General features: G+C 36.9%; 1 protein-coding gene across 26 annotated transcripts in view; it reads right to left on the bottom strand.

The window, feature by feature from the left end:
* MDFIC (MyoD family inhibitor domain containing) overlaps positions 1–15443 on the bottom strand; it is a 76787-nt gene extending 61344 nt beyond the window's left edge. For 13 of the 26 annotated variants that reach the window (XM_084518560.1, XM_084518570.1, XM_084518572.1 and 10 more), the window contains exons 1-3: positions 15280–15437; positions 13065–13220; positions 2030–2161 (exon numbers count right to left, since the gene is read on the bottom strand). In XM_084518560.1, coding sequence (XP_084374686.1) covers positions 2030–2161; positions 13065–13155 — 223 coding nt within the window. In that variant the 5' untranslated portion in view covers positions 13156–13220; positions 15280–15437. Of the gene's footprint in view, positions 1–2029; positions 2162–13064; positions 13221–13646; positions 13785–15160 lie in introns of those variants that run through there. The other 13 variants (XM_084518567.1, XM_084518568.1, XM_084518564.1 and 10 more) reach the window with 8 other exon arrangements.
* Between the last annotated feature and the right edge of the window lie 9938 nt (positions 15444–25381).

Raw genomic sequence — 25381 nt, 5'->3', positions numbered from 1 at the left:
TCTATTATTCAGATTTTAGTAACTACGTAGATCAATTTGTAGAATTTACGAATGCAAGAAGTACTTGGCAGTGAGCCAAACACTCTTCTTTAATTTTGACTTTTTTGACTTCTCTACTCATAGCTATATTAAAAATAAAAAAAATTAAAAAAAAAAAAAAAGCTAGAAGGTTTTGTTTGGCCATTTTGTTTGGTGATGAAACAAAAAATTATGGATTTGAAACAGAGAAAGAAGTGCATAGAAACAACTACGCAATTGTATCATAATAAAGCCACTAGCATACAAAATTCAATTATCAAAATTATCAAGGTTAGGAGTTTTAGAGACTTACAGCTTTTACCTAAGCTTGCTTTCAACAAAGATAAACTGCTACCGACTCCAGGAAGAGCACATTTATGCACAGGAGGGCCTCCGAATTTTACCGTATCTCTACCCTTTTTTCCTGTTATTTATTTATTTATTTATTTTTAATTTGTAGACAGAGAACCTTCCTGTCACAGAGACATATAACTGCACAAAACTGCCAAGTCACTTTACACTTACTTCACTGTCAGGGACTTGCAAAATCTGCTGCAATTTCTACCATACACTGAAAAATTTGCCTTTTCCTCTCCTACTTCCCCAGCCCAAGGGTTGCAGTGAAGAGCTTAGAGGAACCACAGCACGAACCATCCTTGGCCCTTTCTTCCATAGTTAAGGCATGCTACTAATTTGCTGCCAAATAAATCTTTTTTCCCACAGGTTCAGGAATAAGGAACACTCTAGGAGGGGGCAATTAGAACAAGACCACTCCAAAAGCAGCTGACTCCGTACCCACCTTCCCACATCCACAACCGAAGTACAAACCAATTGCTTGTTTACTCAGTCTAAAGTAAACAATATTTGGGGGTTAAGAAGACTCTCAAATCATAGAAGCAAATTCTTCTCCTTTATAGCCCATGAAGAATTATTTTTAAATTTTCAGATAAATATCTGACATGCTAAATTCAAGTTCTCCTATTAAGGATCTTGAAAACTATTCACTACATTAAGGATGTAACTATTTACCAGGATTAATTATTTATATTTATTATTTAGGAGAAGAAAAAAAAAAAGAAAAAAAAAAAGATTAACTAATATTTGAGTTTCTTTGCAAATCTTTACAGAAAGTTCAGGAGAAGCTGATCAAGAATATCCAGCCTAAGAGCTGGAGTACAACTCAGTATTGAGTCTATTTGCTTTTTGAATGCACCCTACGATTAGGGAAGTTTCTCCTGCTGCCCCTCCCTTGAACATCTAGTGTTCAAATATTCACAGAATTTTAAATCAGCAGTTAACAGAAATATTTTTTCCTCAGGAGAGTGCAATTATAGATGATATTTTGGATGATCTTTTGGACAGCATGTGATCCTCAAGTGAGAAAACTGGGAATAATCCTGTACACCTTTTTATGTTGTAAAGCATCTAAGACATACATTAGGAATGTGGGTTTGTAAAATTCAACTTAAAAAAAAAATTAAAAAAATAAAGTCCATAGCACTTTAGATCTAAAACCTTGTCTTACAGCATTCTTCTACTTTTGAGAGGACTAAAACTACTTTCAGATTCAAAGCTCTGTATAAAATTACATCTGAACAGTCCTTAGCATATCTGGTAGAAACTTCTCAGTATAGTTTACCACTGAAACATATAACCTGAGAAATCTAAGGTGATGACATTGTGCACAGTTGCACAATGCAGCTCATGTGCCTACTAAATGCACAGATCATGAATAATATTATGAATATTAATAATAATAATATGACATAAAGGGTTAAGATGTAGATACCATAAAGGTCTACAGTATACCACACTGCTCAAATCACACCTTTATTTCAATTTGTTATTTATAGATGCTGACAGAAGTCATTCCGGGAAATAAATTCCAAGACACGCATTATAGTTGCAACACAATTGCATTTGACACACATTTAAGGGAGTCAACAGGCAGTATCCCCTTACACTACTAAAGCAAGCCTAAATGGCAGCAATTTGTTCTGGAAATACTTACTTCTGATGAGGTCACCATCAGTGCGATTTCCCCAGACAGACTGCTCTTGTATCTCTGGCTGTATACTTTGGTTACTGGAAGGCTGTTTTATGTCTTTATCTCCTGCCGCAGGATTTTGTTGGTCATTTTTTTCTAAGTCGAAAGAAATTTGAGGGTATTAGTTTCTTTGGTATTTTTCCTCTACGTGAGCAAATCTCATATTTGAAGGTTAAAAACTAGAGAACATAAAATATAATTTTTATTAGCATCTCATATATTGTCCCTAGAAATAAGTCCTAATAAAGTCAATTTTCAGTTTGTTTTCTTTTGTAGATTCTTTGTAGTTCTCTCTTTAAAAAAGTCTTTAGTCTTAGTTATTGTTCCTTTAGTCATACAAAGAAATTCTCAGCACCTTTTGTAAGAACAACTTACAACTGAATTTATGTTTAGTTACTTTCCATGACATTTTCAGATAAAAATTTGAATCTGTCACACAGAAAACATAGTTTGTCCGTAAGCATGTGCCTCTGGCATATAAAAGCCACAGAAATTCCACAAAAGTCTGTTTTCCATTATTTAGAATTCAACATATGATTAAAGACAAATATTGTTCTAACATCAACACTGATTAGTACAAAGATTTTACTATAGCACAATTTTCTTGTCTTCATTAAAAAACTACACTTTTAAAAGCCATTCATGGAGTCAACTTTTAGCCTATGATGAAAGGAAAAATGATTTTCTCTCTCCAAGTGTATACAAGTTGCAAAGAAGTTTCCATGGTAAGGTTTTTTGAGGGATTCTTAACATTATTTTAAAAGAGAGCAGATCTTGTTTTGATGATTTCTCCAATAAACTCATGTAGACCTGTACTTTCTCAAACCAAAGTAAGTGACAGCCTTCATTTTCGCTGTTGTTAATGTTCTAAGTTTGTTTGTTCATTTATTTATTTTTATTGGCATTCAAGGAAACATTTCCAAATTACTTTGTTCATTATTCATAGTCATAGATTATTAGCTTATATCATTTACTTGAAGGATGTATAGAACACTAAATGTTTTCAGTTTGGAGTATTTTTTCAGAGTATTTATAATATCTAATATTTACAGTAAAACTAAAGTAAATGAGCAACTGCTGAAAAGTCTGTTAGCTCTCTTTTTTTTTTTTCAACCTATAACATGTTTATAAACTACTTATCACAATGTAGTGATTTCATATCCTCTACCAAAGCATCAGTTTCAGTCCTCAGACACAGAGAAATTGCTTAGTGCTACAGCGACATTTTAAAGGTTAGTTTCTTTATGTAACCAACAGCAGTTTGAATTTAAATCCTAACTTTCTGCCTTTGTTATCCACCCTATTAAACTGAGCCATTGAACATCACTCAAAATAATATATGCCATATTGTATGTATAGTAGCATGTGCCTTCAAGCACTGCTGCTCCCCTTCTATTAATTTCCACCTCTGAAACATCTGACCCAGCTACCTATATGGTACTTATCTCTCTGCACTCCCTCACACCACTGTTTCCTCAACAACTTGTCAATATTTCTTCAAGCTCATCCTCAGATGAACAGTTTCACTGTGATTTACTTAAGTGATTGGAAAGATAGCTATTGACTTCAATGAATTTTGCACTTCGCCCTGTATGACTTAATCTCACCTAGATTCTCATCGTGTCCAAAACCAAAAAACAGCAAACAAACAGAATACTGGAGGATTATTTTTTTTCCCAAGCCCTTTGACAGACTTTAGTCACAAGTTATTTATCCCAAATATCTATCAGACACAAATATGACTGTATTGAAGTATGATGATTTTGCTTCTGCAGTTAGGTATTAGGTTCAAATGTGTCTCAAAAGTGTTTGAAAAGTGCCCTGAAATAGGCTGAATGAAAATAAGTAGCATCCTGGAGAGAGCTAGTGTAAAAGAACTGCAAGCACTGTACTATCCGCTTTTCATACAGAGTAAGCTCAAATGAGCTATTTTAAGACATTTGGCTCTTAAACTACTTTACTGCAGTAACAACACTAAGATTACAGCAATATCTACCCTGCAGTGGTAGTGCAAAACTGGAGAGTTGCTGTATAAATTTTTCTTGTATATGATACAACTTTGCAGAGCACTACTATTTCATGTTGTAAACAACAAATGAACTGTAAGGAAAGATTAGTATTAATATTACAAGACCCTTGGCACTCTAAATTACATTTTTATCTAATAAATTTGAAGAAGTGCTGAATGCAATGAAATCATCATTATTTATAGGAATTCAATTTTCATTCCTCTGCTTGTTTTCTGTTTGGTATATACATATTCTTTACAGCTTGCATGTGCATTTTTCATGTTTACTTTTATTGTTCTAGCTGGATATAATGAACAGCCAGTCAAAACCATGTAAACAATATTAACAGTTAACAAGAAAGAAGTAAGAGGTGCTATTAAGAAGCAACAGCGGTGTTGCAATTGAATACCAATTTTGATAGGAAATTTGCAGGAATTTACATGAATTGAGTAGCTGTTCTTTGATTTACTGCATTCATATAAAGTCTTCCCTGAGAATGTTCATAATAGAAACTTGCAGCAGAGACATTAAGCATGTATTTGCTTAATTTGCAGTTCTAATCACCCACCAGAGAAATTTTTCTCCCAGCAGATGCTACTATAACAGTGTGGTGGGTTGTCCCTGACCAGAAGCAAACACCTTTTCTCCCCAGTGGGGTAGGGGGGAGAGAATAGAAAGAGCAAAAGTGAGGAAACTCATGGGTCAAAATACACTTTTAATATGTGAGAAAAAAAAAAAAAAAAGTCAGAAATAAGTAAGTGATACAAAGGCAATCGCTCACCACCTCCCACAAGTAGAACGATGGCCTGCCAGTCTCCAAGCAATGGATACCTCCCCAGAAACATCTTCCCCTCAGTTGCTGTTGCTGAGCATGAGGTTACATGGAATGGAATGATATACCCTTTGGTCAGCTCAGCTCAGGTGTCCCAGATGTGTCCTCTCCCAGCCTCTTGCCCATACCCAACCTTCTCCCTGTGTGACATGCTGTGTAAGCTTTGTTCAGCAATAGCTAAAACACTGGTTTGTTATCAATGTTGTTTTAGTGATGAATCCAAAAAACAGCACCACAGAGGCTTCTGTGAAGAAATCTAACTCCATCCCAGCCAGACCTAGCATAATGGGCCTTTAGAAAAAGTGTTCAGTTATGTTTAAGATTTTTTTTTATAGCCACACTACTAAAAAAATAATACAGCAGACCACTGAAAATAAAGAAATTATGGATTCCCGATTAATTACTTGTTATTTCTCTTGACTGTGTATAAGCTCAAAGTTTTAGTACAAATAAATTTCTTAATTATTCCCTAATAAAATAAATTATAAAAAAAAAAAAAAAATAATAAAAAACTTATGATGGGATCATAGAATCGCTTTTGTTATTATTATTATTATAAAAGTGTGGTGACAGCATATCAACAACTGATTACACATGAAAACAGCCTCAAGAACACTCGAGTCTGTATTTTGTTGATGCCATTATTTTTAGTGCATAAAAATAGTTACGAATTTATTTTATGAAAGGTAATGCATTCATGAAGCCAATAAAAATCCACACAAAGACCTTAACCTCCTCTGAAGTGCGATGCTTGTGGCAAACAGGGTTAATAAAACCTACAACAACTACAAATACTGATGGCTGGATCTGGCCATAACCAGGCATGTCATTTTTCCACTGTGTTTTCAAATAAATTAGTAACACTTCTCTGCTTTAATTAAGCTTAGCCTTAGGAAATTTTTGTGATATTTCTTTGGTATGTTAGCTGCTGCTTCCTCTAGTACACTCTTCCACTCTCAAGTGACTAACCTCCACAACTGAAAGCCAAGAAGAAAACCAGATGCTCTGCCTAGAAGATCAAATAATGGAAGGAAAAGTATCATTATGTTCTGAGTCTGGCTGTATTGAGGCAGAAACCCAATCTCTTCAAAACCATTGCAAGTTACTCCAGGTCATGTCACAAAAGCAACGTAGTCTTCTTACTTGTGTACTTGGTACTACTCGTGTTCAGGGCCCAGATCAGCAACCTGGATGGTTGTGCTGTCCTAAAGGAATAGTAGTCCCTAGGCTTCTAGCCAAAACCCTGTGGCAGTGATACTCAGACAGATCACACTCTGATTTATCCTGAAGTTAAGCATGGGCACAAATTCTACTTGCGTAAAGAATAATACAAATTTAAGTTTTAAATAAGGAAGAGATAAAACATGCAGGCAAAGTATAGAATTGAGATGGTTAACAACCTAGATCATATCTATACTACAGACAACTGTTAAGTTAAAAATTAAAAACTTTATTCATATCTCAAAATGACCATTTCTTGAAATAAGAGATCAAAGTGAACTCCTACTTTTTTGTTACTTGGAATTATTAAAGGATATATAAAATCACTTTTATAGAACATTAATTTATTATACCACAATATTTTTATATTTATTTTTGGAATTAAACTGTAGTACATATATTTCATAGAATAAATCCTTGTTTTCATAGGTGAAAACTACTGCAATATTGTTAACTCCTGTTTTGGTTTAATTAATATGCAAGACTGATAGAAGAGATAAAAAAGACAGGTAAAGGATGTGCATTTGGAGGACACATCTCAGAGAACTCAAGTCTTTGACAAACAATTGTCTTTTCTTCTTCAAGTGCTTGTCCGTTTGTACATTCATACACTAGCTGTATCCACACGCCCTTATGTCTCTTGAGTTTACTAAGATATGGGTGTCAATGGCTGCTGCAAGACCAAGACAGCAAGCATGGAATCATGTTTTACTACATCAAGAACTGCGTAATGTCCGACCCATCAACATGCAAAAAGATGAGAACAAGTACCTATATATTAAGTAGGTTGGGCATCCTCATCCTGTTAAGGGCAGCTGATTTCTATTCTTTAGATGACACATAAAGCCATATACTGACTCAGTCATCTCTTCCAAAAATTTGAACAATGAAAGTGCTAGACCAGCAACATGACAAACTGGACCTGAGAAACAGATTCAGATTTTGCATATTGGCACTGTGGATGTAACAAGAGTTAAAAATCCCATGACTGTAACAGTAAAAGGCTTTGTTGCTATGACATTCATTTTCTGTTCACCAGCAATGTGGTATACAGCACCAACGAGCAAGTAAAGCAAAAGCAGCTGCTGGGAAAGCCTTCTGGAAACCTGGGTGCATCATTCTCATCAAGGAGACAAAAACCAGCAAAATGGACTGGCACGGCTGACCACCACAAAAAAATGTAGAGACAGGAACAGTTCGACTCTTTCACTATTTAAGGACAGAGGAACAGTGGAAGCATGGGGCAAGGCTTACTTAGGCACCTAAATTTGACACAGCTATGGGGATGTAAACGTGAATCCTCCAAAGGCCTTAGTTATCTCTGAACAAGCAGATGTAGATTTAAAGACACATTGTGCAAAGATCATAAGCCATCCCAAATGGAATTTTGTCTTTCAAAGCAAAGAGATATTGATTGATTGATTGATTGAGAGAAAGAGAGAGAGTGAGAGAGAGAGGAAAGGTAGGTCTATGAGGAAAAAAGAAAGTTTCAGAATGTTTCCAGAAGGAGCATTAACAAAACATTTCTTTGTCTCAAGCATACAGCAGTTGAAAGAAATTGAAGCGCATACAGCAAATGCTGTATTTTAACACTTCTTTGTTCATTAATATCCTAGCTGGCAAGAAACCACTGACGATACCATTCCCTGCCTTTCACAACAGTAATACAATGGAACAGTGATAATACCAGGTTGCATAATGCAACTATTAGCAATAACCCCAGTAGTTACTTCATGAGCTGCCTAAGACTTTTATGCATTTCTCATAACAAGTTCAACTGTGCTATTCGTGGAACAGAAAGCCTGTTCCAGTTCATGGTTTGCCTGAAATCATCACATTTCATTAATGACTGGTTCTACAATCTAAGTGCAACGTTTATATTGATAATCCACAAATTATCAAGTCCAGAGTCCTCCAATGGAGTTAGATGCCTCCGTTTAGATGTTTGATTTTTTAAAAAATAAACTAACTTGCTTTTATTTCATTTCAGTGCCTTTCATTTAAATGTCTCATTACAACTTTCATTGGCCCCAAAAGCACTACTGAAGAAACAATCTCTTAAAACTAAAGCAATTCAACTGAACTTGGAAAGCTCTTCCACAGAATTTTCCATTTTTTATGGTACAAACCATAGAACAATTATGGATATACTGCAAGTTTGACAGCCTTTGCCAATGTTCTGTCATGATAAATTAAAAATAAATATGAACATGCAAATAAATACCCTGCACTATTAAAAACACAAGGTCCAAAATCCATAAGTGAAAACGTATTTTCATAAATAATCATACTAATTGTCATTTGGTCGGTTAGGAATTTATGTAATTCATCCGATGATGTTTCACATGTACAAAACTTAAGTTTCAGGTAAATGCTGAGTGATACTGAGCACAGTGGCTGTCTTTATTATCAAGTAGCACACTATAGTAATGGTGGACCTGTACAGTGAAAGATTTGATTTAAAGGACACTTATTATCCCAGGGACTTGGATAATACTTTGGACTAACACTCCAGTCTCAAAGACTGAGAGCTCTTTTGTGGCTGGAGTGCATCCAGCACATTCCTGCAGTGCATCTTCCAGATTATTTTGTTCAAAATGAATCTAGTCCAGGTCACTCCCCAGAATCACTCCAGAAAGTAAAATAAAGCAGGGGTGAACAGGAGGTTCATTTCAAAACTTCACTGCTGATCCAAATGAAAATATTACCATAGACATACTCAATTGCTGGATGCTGCTTATTAGGGAAAAAAAAAAAAAAAAGTGTTTAAAGCAAAGAGAAATCTAACTTCTGAAGGTCTGGAATGGAATTTGAGAAGAATGATTGTGATGTAAAACTAGCCTATGAGATGGAACGAAAATATTTCAAATTTGATGCAAGATCTTTACAGTCACCTCTGTGAAATACAAGTCTATCACACCCATGTGGACATGAATCACTTTACTGGAACTGCATGCACATGAAACTGAAAGAAGAAGTCTATTATTATGACTAGCTAGAGTTAGACATTTGTGAAAGTTTCAGGCATTTTAGTCAGTAACGTTCAATTTAGTGCTGACAGAAAACTATAAAACAAATTAACACTAAACTCTAGTCAGATTGAAAGCGGAAGCACAAATAGAGCAAGAATTTGGTACGTTCAAGCAATTTGAGTGTATGGGTTAACCGTTAAAATAAAAATCCATTACTCATAACACTGAGGCACTGCTAGCAAAGTGCAACAATTATGGTGATAGTAATAGCTGTTGCCTCAAGAATTTCTAGACATTCCCACTGTGAGTCTTCTGTCATCCCTCTCTCATCTAGTACTGTAGCACTCCTGGTCATGAGAACAGAAAAGCACACAAATATTAAGGGGGTTGAAACATGCTGTTGAAGAGGAGCACGTGTTGAGTGCTTTTATGAATGGAAGTTCTGAATGAACTAATGTGTATGGTTTCTTCAGACACCAAAACAGATTGTATCTCCATCCAGCAACAGTGATATGATTTGCACCGGGAAGAGTGGTCACTTACAGAATTTGACCCCTAATATTTCTACTAGACTTCACTATCCACTCCACCAAAAGATATATTTATAGATGGCAGTCTAACATTTTCTAAATGTTGTCTGATTCTCTAAATATAGTTCCATGTTTGTTGAACTTCTCTCTTGCATTCTTTGGTTTATTCAAATGCAGAGGATTTAATGGAAAAAGTCTACCCATATTGCTTGGGATTACTGCCCGAGCAATAATCCTGACATGACCTCTAACTTGCGAAATATTTTCCTTAAAGCAGAGAGGCTGATGGTCACAAATTGTCACATTCCTTGTCTAGGGACATTGAATTATTTCGGTACCTGCCACTCCAGAAAATACTTGACCACAGTCAAATTACAGGAGTATAGACATGACACTATTCACTCTGATTATATTGCATGGCACACAAGAAGTAGTCATAATTTGATTCCAAGGAGCTCAGGAGAACAGAGACAGTATGAGCAGGATCTCGAACAACAGTCCACAACTAGACTTAGGCTTTTGGAAGGATGTGGCAAAAAGTGAACTAGACATTTGCAGAAATTAGGTTAAATCTTTCTTCCTCTCTCAGCAGCAGACTCTGCACCGATAATAGTCTAAAGACTGAAATGAGTTGCTACAAAAGAAGACACTGATTAAATCAACTCTCTCTCAGCACACTAATTGTGGAAGGGCAAAATCCAATAATCTGACAAATAGTTATTTATGCATTAATTCAAAAACGAAGCAAAGAAGCACAGTGAGAGCAGGGATGTTGAGAGAACGTTGGTTAAAGCAATGTAAGAAAATTCTTCTGAGTTGCAAAAGCCAGAGCATGACACATCTTTAGGCCAAAGTACTTCTCAACCTAGTTTTATCATCTCCAGAACTTATGTAAATCTCCCCATCTGCCTGAAGTTTTATTTCTTCTGTTTTGTTTTTGTTTGTTTGTTTTCCTTAGATTGTAGGATAGCTATTAGTTGAATATTCATAATTCAGTTGAATTTACTTTTCCTTTTATGAAAGAGAAACAATCTTCATCATCTTCTTCATCATCTGAATGTTTATGATGGCAAGCAAAAGGAGCACTTTGAAGATCTGGATTTTTTGATGATAACTCAAAGAACTACCAGAGAGAACAAAAGACTGTTCTCATAATGTAAAGTATCTGTATCAGTTATAAAATATGGAAAGCATATTAAAGTATGTCATTAACAATCAAAAATTATTTTTCACCAGAATGTGTTTAATACTTTGCTATACGTACAGCATAAGCCTTTTTTCTTTTTGACTGAGGGAAATTTATTCCTAGGTGGACACAAATTTAAAGTATCTATTGTAAAGACAAAGAGTCATCAATTATATATTAAAAAATGAGCCTAAGTAAATTAATAGTTATTTCAATTTACTACATATTTTTCCAAATACTTCTAACCTACTTCCAGAGGTAATGTGAATTTCAATCACAGCTGTTACACTTATCTCCAAATTCTACAGAAGCTGGTGTACTTCTGGATGTCCTGTGGGATGGTATAGAGAGGGTTGGAGGGTTTTGAAAGTCACAGATATATTATCTTAGATCTTTAGCCCTGGAATATCTGGACTACCTTACCCTGTAACTACACACTGCAAAGCAGACAACAGAAATGCTGGAATATAGACTGGAAATGTTATGAACTCACCTCTTCCTCTTTCCACCCCCATTTCCCCAACAGACTTATGCTAGAAAAAAGCATCAAATATCCACAGTTATCCTTAAATCTAAGTTCACTAGAATTCAAAAAAGTCTTTCTGCGAACTATGCATATGCTTTAAAATTGATCACGTGCCTTAAAAGGTGTGGCAAGTGAGCAATCTTGAATCAACACATTATACTTGTTTGTACCTTAATGATCCCTGAAAAAGTAACTCCATAATCCTTCACCTTGACAGCTGTGTGCTGTAATTGTGTCATTCAGACTTTCCACACAGAGCTTGTCTGTGAGAAGACCAGCGTTCCCTTCCTTACTTTTCATAAAACAGAAAGGTGGGTATTGAAAAATTTTAGATATGACTTTATTTCAGAGTAAAAACATAATTCAAAGTGGGACTGTAAGAATAAGACTGCTTTCCAGGCTAGTTAGCTCACTGGCTTACAACTTCAATAACTTTGATGTATGGCCTACGCATAAAATTTAACCAGTGTGTCCACTTGATCACATGGCAGACAAAATCAACAGATTGAAAATAAACATGTATCACAGATACTGATTTTTTCTGGCAAAAACATGATTTTAACAGCTCAGTTCTGCATGCTTGATCTTCTGTATCTAATCTTTTTTATTATTTTGTTTTACTGTTTAGAAGTTCTGAGTCATTCTCAGAACTTCTGAAAAAAAAAAAAAAAAACAATAAGAGAAGTATAAGCCAATTTTATATGTCTCCTTGCCAATTTATTTATTTATTTTTTTTAAACTTTGCTACAGATACTTTCTGGTTTCTCAAACAAGTCTTCAACTTTGATTTCACATAGTTATTGATTTTCCAAGTTACAAAAGCAGAGACTGCATCTTTAATCCACAATTGCACAACTATGCTCTCAGTATCTGCTAACAGTTAACCACATAGATATAAAGTTGAACAATCTTATTTGTCTGTTCTTCAGGGACTTTTAAAACTGCTCTCAGAATTGTGAAAAGCAAAGATGTAGCTCTAAATGCAAAAAATAATAATTAAAAAAGTCTCATCTTCACAGACCAGAACTCAGTAGGCAAACACACTACCCTTTTTGAGGGTAACCTACAGTATACCTTGTCAAACTTCTCTACGTGAAGGTGATCGGAATATAAAGATACCTTGTGTAATTGCAAGTTGCACATAATTGCACATCATGTAAGGAATTTATTGCTACGATGAATGAATGTACTTAAAAAAAAAAAAAAAAACATTAGAACAGCAAATATAAAACAAGTTAATACTCTCAGAAACAGGTTTTAGGTGCAACATCAATGAGTGGCCTAAGAAAAACAGGGAAGTGACCTCCAACCTGAACACTCCTGCTCCAGGATCTACCTTTCTCAGTGTATTGCAAGACATGGAAAGAGAGAAGCTTTGCGGAGAAGAGCTCCTAAACAAAAACACCAAGGCTGAGGAACAAGAAGGCAATTTTTAAGGAGCAGCATCTGCCTCTCTGTATGACTGCAGTTTTTCAAGTAGTGAAACGCGGTGCTGACATCAGTGCATCTTTTTTCTTCTTCGTCTTCCTTTACACGTTTTCTACATAGGAATTTCTAGTTAAAACACAGGCGTGGAAGCGAAAGTGTTACAGAGTTATACCAACGAGGGGAGGCCGGGGGGGAGGGGAAAGAAGAGAGGGGTTAAAACCCACAAAACAAATCAGCAAATGTATCATTCAAATAAAAGGCGCAACAATTACAGAGAAACTTTAAAGCAACTTACCTCGAGGGAGAGAGATCAAAGCGCTGCTTTCAGTCGGAGCTTGCTCTGGCCCTTCAGGCCCTGGAGGAAGAGGTTCTCCCACTTGGGACATCTGCCAGCTTTCTCACCGAGTCACGCAGAGCCTGCGCCCCCCTCCAACAAAACTAACACGCGACCCTGAAGGAACAAGCGAATGAAAGCACTCGTTAATCTATTTCACACGTTAAAAAAAAAAAAAAAAAAAAAAAAAAAAAAAAAAAAACCTCGCGGCTCGGGGGGCGAGGGACCGAGCAGGAGGAGGAGGAGAGGAGGAGGGACGGCAAATCCGAGCGGCAGCGACTCGGCGGGCACCGGGGAGCCGGGGGCGGCCCGGGGGGGTCCCGGGGCGGCGGCTGCGGAGCCCCCCGGCGGCTCTGAGCTCCCTCTCTCCGCCTCTTCTCCTGCTCCTCCGCGGTGCCCGGCCCTAATCTCAGCGCCCCGGCCGCCCGCAGGCTCCTCGGCTCCCCTCTCCCGGCCCGCAGGGTTGGGGGGGGGAGCATCTTCCCCCCAACACGTCCCCCCGACCCCCCGTAGTCCCTGGGGCGGAGGCGTGCTCGCACACACCCGCACTCGCCCCCGCTGTCCCCCCGCGGCCGCAGTCAGTCCTTTTCCATCATTTCCGGACGATGAAACATCCCGCTGCGGCTGGCGGCGGTGGTGCAGGTCCTGCCGCCCGCCAGCGCCGGGCCCGCGGGCTGGGCTGGGCTGGGCTGGGGCTGCGGGAGAGCATTGCTGCCCCCCGCCCCCAGCCGGGCCTCCGGCCACGGAAAGTCCCCGAGGAGGCTGAAACCCGTCAGGCAGAACGAGGGAAAAAGGGAAAAAATAAAATAAAAATAAAAACACACCACCCTTGAAAGGCAGGCTTTCATGCCTGGACAGGGTTTGCAGCTGTAGCCTTTGGCAGAGGCACTGCTCGTGGGGCAACAGCTGGTGCAGAATTAATTGGGCCGCTGTGGTGGTTGTTTGCCTTCAACCAGTTGTGCCTCGGAAGCTGGGTAGCCAGGCACGTGAAACGCTGCAGGCCTGCACTTTCCACCCTTCTCAGAGCCCAGTTCCAGCCCAACCCAATGCCCTAGTGTACCTCCCCTGGCAACATATGGATGTGTACATTAAAAGGACTCTAAAGTGTGTGTACAAAATTATTCAAACGAAAGTGAAGGATAGAAGAAGTGTTTTTCAAAAGTAATACCCTAGAGAGCAAACCACTTCCTCCACCAGCACCTGCCAAGAGACCTGACCTACCTGTGTTTTTTCTAGATAAGAAATACATTTCTTCCCCATTACAGGACTTGATTTGATTGTCAGCCTCTGTTCTTGCCCACACTATGCAGCATTGCCATTACTGCTCATGTACACGCTAGTGTCCATATGCTAAGTGCTTGACCTTGCTCATGCTACCACAACTTTGCACACCTCTCTAATAAAGTGTGTTCATGTTTACTCTGTAGTTTCCTTAAAACTTAGAAACCAAATTTTTATTATGGTTGAGTAAATATGCTCTACTGGTATATCCCATCATGGTGTGAAAAGAGTTATCTTCTGGGAAGCTGAAAATAGGACTTAGAAACAGCCAAGTCGTAAACTACCTATGTCCTAACATAAAAGAAAAGAAATAATGGATATTTGTTTTGATACAAGTGCTAAGCAATGTGCTTAGGTATTAAAAGTAAAATTTCATTTCTTAAAGTTTAATATTTCCCAGCAATGCTTGCAAAACAACCAGTATAGAGTGTAAATACCTGAGTAGGAGCCATTTCATATACGACACCACACACTTTGGGGCATCCCCTGATTTCAACAGCCATCACTGTATAGCTTTATTATTGGTTACCACTGGTGTGAAAGAAGTGTGATGCAACTAATAAGACGTGTTATGTACTTTCCTCTGAAAAATACAATCATTTTTAAGTATTTCAGTAAGCTGAGATGTTCTTTGGTACAACATAGTATTTCTTTAAACCTTTTAATGATAAAATGGAAAAAATATGTGCTATGTTTGGAAGAAGCCAAGTAAAAATTCCATTTGGGGTACGCAAACTTGTTATTGTATTGCATAATAATAATATGGATATCAATACCTATGCTTCTCATCTAAGAAAACATTGCATAACTTTCCATAGCTCCAGCATACAACAGCTCCTTCTCTCCTCACTGCCCAGGGGGCAGAGCAATTGAGACTTAAGGTAGAAGGACTTACCTCAAACTCGAAAGTGAGTCAGTAGCAGAAGAGAGGTTATGACTCATACCCAACGCACAAGCCTGTATTTTTCCCTCTGAAACTGGAAGCACAGCACAGAAGAGTGGGAGGAGCAATAAATTAGCCAACCACACCCTCCCTTCAAAACCTTTCATTGGGTAATACATATCGAACAGATACTATCCTTTTTTTTCCTTTTTTTTTTTTTTTTTTAGGCGTGGTGTTTTTTGAACCTTATCTATGAAATACACTTGGTAACCTTCATGGTGTTTAGTTTATCTTCTTTAAAAAGATGATGGGATGAGCTCAGCCTGCCAAGGTTCAACTATGTAGATGCCTACGTACAGTTTAAAACAACTAAATCAATGAAAGAGAAACTCCAGCTGATGTTGCCATATTGTAATTGATGATAGTGTGAGATAACCCCAAGCAAGATCAGATAAAACAAGATAAGGGAATCTAGTATTAAAAAAAAAAAAAAAAAAAAAAAAATGTGACTCATTGAAATAACATATTCAAAATATTGTGCAACACACTGTAAACACACTGTACTCTAAAAACCAAAAACTGTGATTACTGTAAAAAGATAAATCCAGATGTGGTCACTGTTAATGAGATACCACAGATAGGCAAAATTCATTGGCATAGTAGAGCATATTACTGACATCCCAGCACGGCAAATCTAAAATAATTGTTTTATTCTTTTCCTTCAAAATATTTATCATTCTAAAATGTTACTAATTTTTTTCAGGAACCAGGTTATAGGCTTTGTGCATATGTATTGCGATATACTCTTCCATTGCTAGATCATAGCACTCACACTTTCGTGTGTGCTCTTCTAGACCATAATGGCAGATTCAGGGATAGATGTGAAAGGGATCTCAAAACATTTATAAAAAAAAAAAAAGCCTTAGACACAAGGTCATAACAGGGCAACCAATCCCTTCTACTCCAAGGAAATCCAGCTCCAAAGAGCACAGAGAGACAAAGAGTAGGATACCAAAATGAAATTAGAGGCATGCAGATTTAACTCCAGAAATGGAGTCAAGAAATGCAGAGAAGCAATTTTTTTCCAGTAATACTGCACATTGCCCTTTAGAGAAAGAAGTCTATATACTGTAAATGATTCTTACCCAAGTCTAGTGGTTTTCTGCCATGGGATGGACTCTGCAGTGGAGAGGGAATATGAGGCTTAATTGCTGCTTTACACTAGCTCAAATTGGCATTTGAGTATTAGACCTCATGTAAATCTGAATTTAAAATATGAAACACTATTTTTTTCTGTTTTAGTTTTCTGTTTATAGTGAACTATTTTATGTGAAATATTTTAAGACAGTGAAGATTTCATTAAAACTGATAAATTATAGAGTGAAACAATATAAAATATTCTAAGAAGAATTATTTCTGATGTAACTCTAATGAAGCCAAAGCAGTCACATGAAAGATGAGTTGAGCTCAACAAGCTTTATCCATCTTAGGGTGAAACACATCACACGGCATAGTTTATGGCAGTTTCAGCTATTGCTTAGCAAGCTCAAGCAAGTAGCTCACTCAGGCAGGTAATAGATCTCACCTGAAAAAGTAACAGATCATATATTGAGGCATGCAAAATGACATTTCATCACAACAAAATGTCAACTAGTAATTCATTACATTCCTACAAATAACTCAGGAAGAAATATTCAATATACAACTAAGTGTGCTGGATTGTTATTATTAAGTCAATTTATTTGCATATATTTTTTCAGTTACTCAGCTTTTCGCTCTGCATTTAATCTTACACCTTAATAAAAAACTTATTTAAGTCTTCAGAATAAACTTGAAATTCAGCAGAAGTGAGTGTTTTAAACACTTCAAAGGTTATTCAGACTTTTTAGTGCATTCAAGATTATTTGGAATTTCTTTCAACATTAAAGATCAGCTCAGCAAAGAGAAGAAATGGACAACAGCATCTCTTGTGTTAATAGAACAGGAAGTTTAAGTGAATATTGATTAACAATTATGGCTAGCAAAATACAAACTATTGCAACATGAAATATATAGAGACTTAGTAAATTTATTTTAAATTTAGAATAAAGATGTCTTGCCTGAACCACAGTCATAATACCAGAGGCTGTATTTAAAAGAAAACCAAGACAAATATTTCTGTTGCTTTTGGTTATTGGAGTTAGCAAGGCTCCTTTTGCTTCTGCAACCAAAGCAGTGTCTGGATCTGACATTCTACATTAGTATTTTATGCACATTCTTAACAGTTGTGGGTATTTGTGAAATTGACATTACTTTTTCTCATCAGTATCAAACTAATTGCCAATATCAAATGAAGTTTGTGAAAATATTATGTATAGAATTCCACAAAAATAAAAATGTTTCTATATAAAATAAATAGTTACTCAAACATTCCCAAATAAAATTTTTTACACATAGAATAAATAATGCAGTGGAACAGAATACTGTATGATATTTTGCTATGTGATATCATGGAATCACATCCTGATTTCTTTACAAATGTTGTTAAATTTGTGAATCTTCAATATCAGTTCACAGTACAGGTGCTGCTTTTGAGCTGTCAGTACACAATGAATGGGCATTAAAAATACTGTGCATTTTATGTTATAGTTTCTTAATATAGAACTCTCTTAGTTACATATTGCATATTATTCCTAATACATATTCAGAGCATATCTTATAACAGCTCCTTTGGAACCTCTAGCATGTATGCTGTGAATGTGTATTAACAGCAGAATGCATTTGCATATTATGAGTCCATAATACTGAAAGCACAATCGAATCTTTGATAAAAGTAGTTGTTCTACTTGCAAGAAGTTACTCATGCTTCTCACTCACAGCCATGCCACCTTGCAGTTATTTCTCACCCAGATCTTTAAATCTTGAAAAGAAAGGAAACAAAAAAAAAAAAAAAAGCCAGTACTACTACAATTCTATGAGTTATGTCTTTCTTAAAGGAAGATATTTCACAAGGCCTTTCTTTTCCACTCCTTGTATCTGCTAATCATAATGAAGATTTATTTTTTTATTATTATTATTTTTTTAATTGCCTGCATATATGCTCCTGATTTTTCATTTTGGCATTCATATAAGTTACCAGACTAAGTTCCATTTGATGTTTATCCAGATAAGTCAAATGCTTATTTGGAGAGTAAGAGTAAAACATTGTTCACAGGAAAAAACAAGTATATAATAATAAACCTCGGTCTGTTCCAGTGGTGTTTTTAACTATCCTGATTTGTGCGTGTGTGTGTTTGTGTATTTTGCCCAAAATAACTTCTACTTTTTTTCCCCTACATTGATAGATGAACATCCCGACAACCCATGTAAATAAAGATGGAAAAAGGCACTCTTAATTGCCTAAAACAGGGAAGTAAAGTAAAATCATTCTGCTCAATTTCTTGCTGTCTTCCTTATCTAAATGAAAGTACTGCAAACCTTGGGTCCAAGTCTCATATAATTCTGTTCCTGTGTTCATGGGGTGGGGGTGCCCAGGAAGCAAAAGAAACGCTAGGGAAGATTTGGCTTTTGCCTAATCCCTTTCATGTTCCTATAGACTAGCTGGAATAACCAGAAAGACTCAAGATCTACATCATTTCAAGGACTTCACTATGACTATATTGACAAATAATAGTTTTTAAATACAGTTATATTACTTCAATAAGTAGTACTGAGAGGTATTTTATAGGTTTGATATTAGCAGAGACATTAGCTCCAGAAAGTGTTCAGATAAGCATTTTGGTAATTAATGGCAAGTATAAACTGCCAACCATACAAGAACAAAATATTTATGCACCTGCAGATGAATATAATAACACCTCAGCTAAAATATTAATAAAATCAGAAAACACAAATTAGATTCAGAGTCCCCCATATGACCGGTACTTTTGGATCACATTTATGGGGATGCAGTCCTGCCCAGTGAATGATGGGCATGATTACATTTCCCATTATAATCTGTAATATCTGTCACATATCAGAGTGTGTGTAAGGGTGTGTGTACATAAAATCAGTGGAATTTTAGTGTTTTCCTTTAAAAGAAATGGTCACATTTTAGCTTAGCGAGGGAGGCTATTACGGTGTACAAATTCCTTCATTTCTCTTTTTCCTTTTCCTGTGTTTTATTTCAACTGTTTTAAAGTATTAATGAAAATGCTATAAAAGTCATAATGTTAAAGTATAATTTTATTTAACATTGTTTTACACGTAAGAGCTATAAACAGGCTGTTGTAAACTTATACAAGCAGTTATCTTGAGGTCTGAGCTGTTTTTTTTCTTTTATGACTGTAAATAAAAGTAAGATGTACTCAGTTATTTTATAATTCTAACATGCTAGCTGCTCTGTCTCAGAGAATGTTTCAAGATATAAATGCCAGCAGTTTGCAAATTACCATAATCATCAACAAGCAAAAAAAATGTTAATAAAAGTAAAGTTCTGATAACTGTGCTCTACAGCCAAGTAAAATTTAGGCAACTACAACATGGCATCATTCACTGAAGGACCACTGGTTTTCCAGTCCTGGAACTCAGATTAGTACCCTAATTTCTGTCCAGTTTTCTTGTTTTAGTAAAATAAGAAAAAGAAAACAATTAAAAAACAGATTTTAAAATTCAGTATTACTAGGCCTATACTGAGATTGATCCAATCATTTTCACAGACTATTTAAACTTTCAAGCACACATTTATTGTGGGCTTGAAGAAGATTTGACACCTATTTTGCAGGCTAAAATATATACTTTAAAATATATACTTGATATAATTTTAATTAATTTACACTGTAAATATAATTAAGGAGTAATTCAAGGGATATATTTTTTTCACAAATGCTACTGACATTTTTTTCTCAGCTATTCTTTCTGTCACTTGAGGAGGGAATATAAAGCTTTGCAGCCCACTCCATTTTCCTCCTACATCAGCATCAGTCTGCTCTGGGGCTGTGAATGGGAGCACTCATCCTATGGTCACCCTGCACACTCACTCCAAAACAATAACTGCTGTTGAGCAGAATTGTGTCTTGTCTCCTCATATTACCATTTTTAAATAATTCTGAAAAAGAGACATACAAAATTAAGAAAGAGGGTTTTAAAGTGCTCTCTCAAAACACCCTAGCCTCACCAAGGTGTCATTTTCTTCAGGGAAAAATACAATTTACATCTGGAAATTTCTGTAATGGAATACTAAAACCAATAGGAACTGTCTCCTAGTTGTCAGCAGCTAGGAGTTCCAAAACATACTCCTAGGTTAGAAATGAATGCCTGATGCTTTCCTGCCCAATGCCCTTGTTTAGTCATTGACTAAAATGACAGTAAAACTAGGTAGCAAAGAAAGTCACTTCAACCCAGAAATGTGTCAAGTCCTATATTCAATAAGTACCTCCTTCTGCCAGCCATTATAATGGAATCAAATATATGTGTAATAATAAAATACCCTCCACATTTTAAATAATTTGTGAGAACATACACAAATTATTGCAGGTCATTACTGTAGTACTTAAGTCTACTTATATGAGGAATTAGTACAGAAAAATCTTCAGAAGTATCTTAGTTATCAGAGATCAATTTTCTTTTTATAAAACTGAAGCTGGAAAGAGTAAGAAGAAACACAGAGGTATGTATTCTTTTTCCTTTATAGTATCAAAACAACAACAACAAAAAAGCCCTTTTTGCATGATAACCACAGCTTCTAATATCTGGTCACACTTTAAATTCTTCTCTTATATGAGATTAGCTATGGCATGAGAAGTAGTGAATAATACTGACCAGTTCCTGTGACAAAAAAAAAAGACTTTTTAAAATAAAGCAGAAGACATTTGGTCTTGTCTACTCAACATAAATGAGAGAACTTATGAACACTGCAGTGAGTCTGGCCTCACAAAAGAAATCAGAATCTTGGCCCATGGCTATAGCAATCTGAAAAACAGTGTATTAACTTGCTTTGCCAAGAAATATACTGTTCAGCAATTTGTTAAAAGAAGGTGAAGGTTTTAGAAATACACAACAGAATTCTGTACATACACATTAATGTTTGTCTAAGTATCTGTCTAGACACCCATAGTTAACTACACTCACACTGTGCATGCGTAAAGGATATGCTACAGTAGACCATGAGATTATACATTTATCCTCATTTGTGAAGGTGGATGCCTAGAACTCATGAATGGAAAAAGATATATTATAAAGTATTTAATCCTAATCAATATTTATTAAAGGAGACAAAGTAACTGTAAGGCAAACCTACAGTACTTAAGAAAAAAAAAAAAAAAAAAAAAAAAAAAAAAGCAGAAAGCTGGATTTCTTATCTTGCAATAGTTAATGAAGTTCTATGATTTATTTTAACCCTGAAGTGGGTTTCAAAAAACCCTAATTATATTAATGTACTAAAAGAAATACAATTGTCACTTAGTTTCATTAAGCATGACAGGTGACAGTTACAAAGATAAATGCTGAAACTTGTGAAAATTGCGAGTTCAGGTTGAAGTGACAATAATATGGTAGCAATGGGATGGAATTGGGCTGCTCACTGCATTAATCAATAATACAATTTATTTTTTAATGTATGAAGAATATTTAGTCTCATTAATTTATGACTAGGTTCTTTCTACTTAACTCTTCCTTTCAGTCTTCAGACTTTGCCTTCATCTTAAAACACTCTGGCTGTTTATAAATCCACAGCCAATCTCATAAAATATCACTGTTGGGAGAGAATCAGCTTTCTTCATGCCATGTGCAATTTGGCAGATTGGGAATATAACTGAATCAGTTAAAGGGGATATAGCTCTATTAAGACTGGAAAAGTTGTACTATTGTCACCTGTACTCTACTCTCTGTAAAATCAGAAAAGATTTAAACTTGTTCAGTTTATGATATCTCACTTATTTTCACAAAGCGCGAGCTACACCTGCAATCATCTGGCAAACCTCAGATTTTTATTTCCAATTGCTAACCAAGTCAGTATTAAATTCAGATTATCACAGACAGTATTTGGGACTTGAACTGGGACTGAGAGGATCCTACCATAAAGTAATTTCTTTTCAACTTTATGACTCAAAACACAAACACACATGCACTCTGTGCTGCCTCACGCAGATGTGGTTAGCTTATATTGTACTTTGTGATAGGCCACATAGTTGAATTTTAGTATCACAGAATCACAGAATTTCTAGGTTGGAAGAGACCTCAAGATCATCGAGTCCAACCTCTGACCTAACGCTAGCAGTCCCCACTAAACCATATCCCTAAGCTCTACATCTAAACGTTTTTTGAAGACTTCCAGGGATGGTGACTCCACCACTTCCCTGGGCAGCCTGTTCCAATGCCTCACAACCCTTTCAGTGAAGAAGTTCTTCCTAACATCTAACCTAAAACTCCCCTGGCTCAACTTTAGCCCATTCCCCCTCGTCCTGTCACCAGGCACGTGGGAGAGCAAAACAACCCCCACCTCGCTACAGCCTCCCTTGAGGTACCTATAGAGAGCGATAAGGTCGCCCCTGAGCCTCCTCTTCTCCAGGCTGAACAAGCCCAGCTCCCTCAGCCGCTCCTCGTAGGACTTGTTCTCCAGGCCCCTCACCAGCTTCGTTGCCCTTTTCTGCACCCGCTCAAGCACCTCGATGTCCTTCTTGTAGCGAGGGGCCCAAAACTGAACACAGTACTCGAGGTGCGGCCTCACCAGAGCTGAGTACAGGGGGACGATCACCTCCCTAGCCCTGCTGGTCACACTGTTTCTGATACAAGCCAGGATGCTGTTGGCCTTCTTGGCCACCTGAGCACACTGCTGGCTCATATTCAGCCGACTATCCACCATCACTCCCAGGTCCTTCTCTGCCTGGCAGCTCTCCAACCATTCCTCTCCCATCCTGTAGCTCTGCTTGGGGTTATTGCACCCCAGGTGCAGGACCCGGCACTTGGCCTTGTTGAACTTCATGCAGTTGACCTCAGCCCATCGGTGCAGCCTATCCAGATCCTCCTGCAGAGCTTTCCTACCCTCAAGCAGATCAACACACGCACCTAACTTGGTGTCATCTGCAAACTTACTGAGGGTGCACTCAATGCCCTCGTCCAGATCATCGATGAAGATATTAAAAAGGACCGGCCCCAGCACCAAGCCCTGGGGGACGCCACTAGTGACTGGCCTCCAACTGGACTTGGCTCCATTCACCACGACTCTTTGGGCCCGGCTATCCAGCCAGTTTCTAACCCAACGAAGCGTGCGCCAGTCCAAGCCAAGAGCAGCCAGAACTTGGGGATAGGCGAGCAGTTAAAAACTTTAATTTCTAATATAGTTTGTGTGCAGTGGTAAGGCGTGTACAGTAGATTTTATGGATAGCTATCAGCAAGAATGCTTACAACACCTAGTATTTGGGTTATTTTCTTTAAATATGGTCAAATTACATACATATGGTAATTGATACATAAATTTAAACTGCAAAAAAAGTCAACAAAACATCAATTTAAACAATCTCCTTCGCAGTACTATAGAATGAATACATGAAGGGTTTCAAGAGCAAACATTCAGTTCAGATTTGGAATACAAAATCCCTTCTAAGTAAAAATCTTGGTACTACTAAGTATCAGACAGTATTGAAAAATAGCCCTGTCAACAGGTCTAAACTTGTTCTTGACACTGTTAGGGACAAGAAATAATGTAAACACTTTAATGCAAAATGTAAATAAATATATTGTTATGTCTAATATAAATGAGCATGAACCTATTGGTAGACTTTTCTGCTAATATCATACATTTCTGCTCTGTGCACGTTGTATAAAATCTAAGTTATGGGCTTGCAACCTATATTGTTCTTTACATCTCCTGTATATCTGGTTCATTATTATCATGACCCATCAAAATCCACCTATAAATGGGTAATATCTCTTAAACTTATTAATCCTGATTGATTAAGAGACGATGTTCATAGTGGAGGAGTATATGAGGCAATTTATGGCTTTTGAGGATGATTAAATGCTGAAATGGAGCCAAGGCATCTGATAATCACAGGAGCTATTTATTGCTAGAATATTCCATCCACTTTTCCCATCAGCCAGTAAGAGAAGGACATTCAACAAACAACATTAAAAAGACAGATTTTGCTGGGCAAATGAAACTTCGAAATGCTGTGGTGCAACTGCATTGAAAGCCTCCACTTGTGTCCCATGAAGGACACAGTATATGTGAAGTATGTATAGGATTCAGAAGGAATACGATTACCTCCCTAAGAGCAGGGCTAAAGGCAAATAATTTTATGAGGGAGTTACCTGTGTAGAAATTGAGGGCTGAGACTGAAGTGAGAATATATGTGATTTAAGTCAGGATTTATGATTCATTTTCAAATTGCTACTGTAAATGAGTAACAATTATCATCTGCCAAACTGTCCTGTTAGCACATGTTGGAAGCAAGTCCAAAGTGGCTGCAATTCTCCAGTCTCCTGGGAATGAGCCTGTTTCAGTTATACCTCCAAAAATATGAATGAAGTAAGGAATGACGCCATAGGAAGAGGCCACTGTGGAATTAGGAGAAGGGAGGTTCTGCTGGAAAACCTTCATAAGAGCTTGGAGAGGAAGTTGGAGTTGAGGGCTTGGGGGATTTTTTAATTTTTTTACTTTTTTAATTTTGTTAGTTAATGCTGTGAGTCACAAGTAAAAGGCCAATGCAGGGATACCAATCCATATTTATTTAGACAGTGAATACCAAGAGACTAAAATCATTCACAGAACCCATACAGTAATCTGCTATCCACAAAACAGCCATGTTTGGTTATTTCATGATTATTTTTGTTTTGTTTTGTTTTACAACTTATACAACTCTGTTTAAAGCAGCATAAAATTCAACCCCCTTTGAAATGTATAAAAAGGTGGAAATTCATTTACCCTCAATGGAAATTAATAAAAAAAAAAGTGGAAGGAAGATGCTGGAGAGTCAGGCAGGCAGCTTTGGAGGCTCTGTCCAAGTAGACTGCACAGAAAGCAGGTGACATTTCTTCCAGGGATAAAATGGCATTTCCTTAACTGCTAGTCAGAAAATAAACATAAAATACTGGTACTTCTCACTGACCATTAAGCAGAAAAAGAAAAGACCTCATTTGCCCATTTTTTTGCCTTCAG

This window comes from Aythya ferina (genome assembly GCF_964211825.1).
Source record: "Aythya ferina genome assembly, chromosome: 1".
NCBI lineage: Eukaryota > Metazoa > Chordata > Aves > Anseriformes > Anatidae > Aythya > Aythya ferina.
Note: the sequence above shows the minus strand (reverse complement) of the source record. Positions and strands in the feature narration are given on the sequence as shown.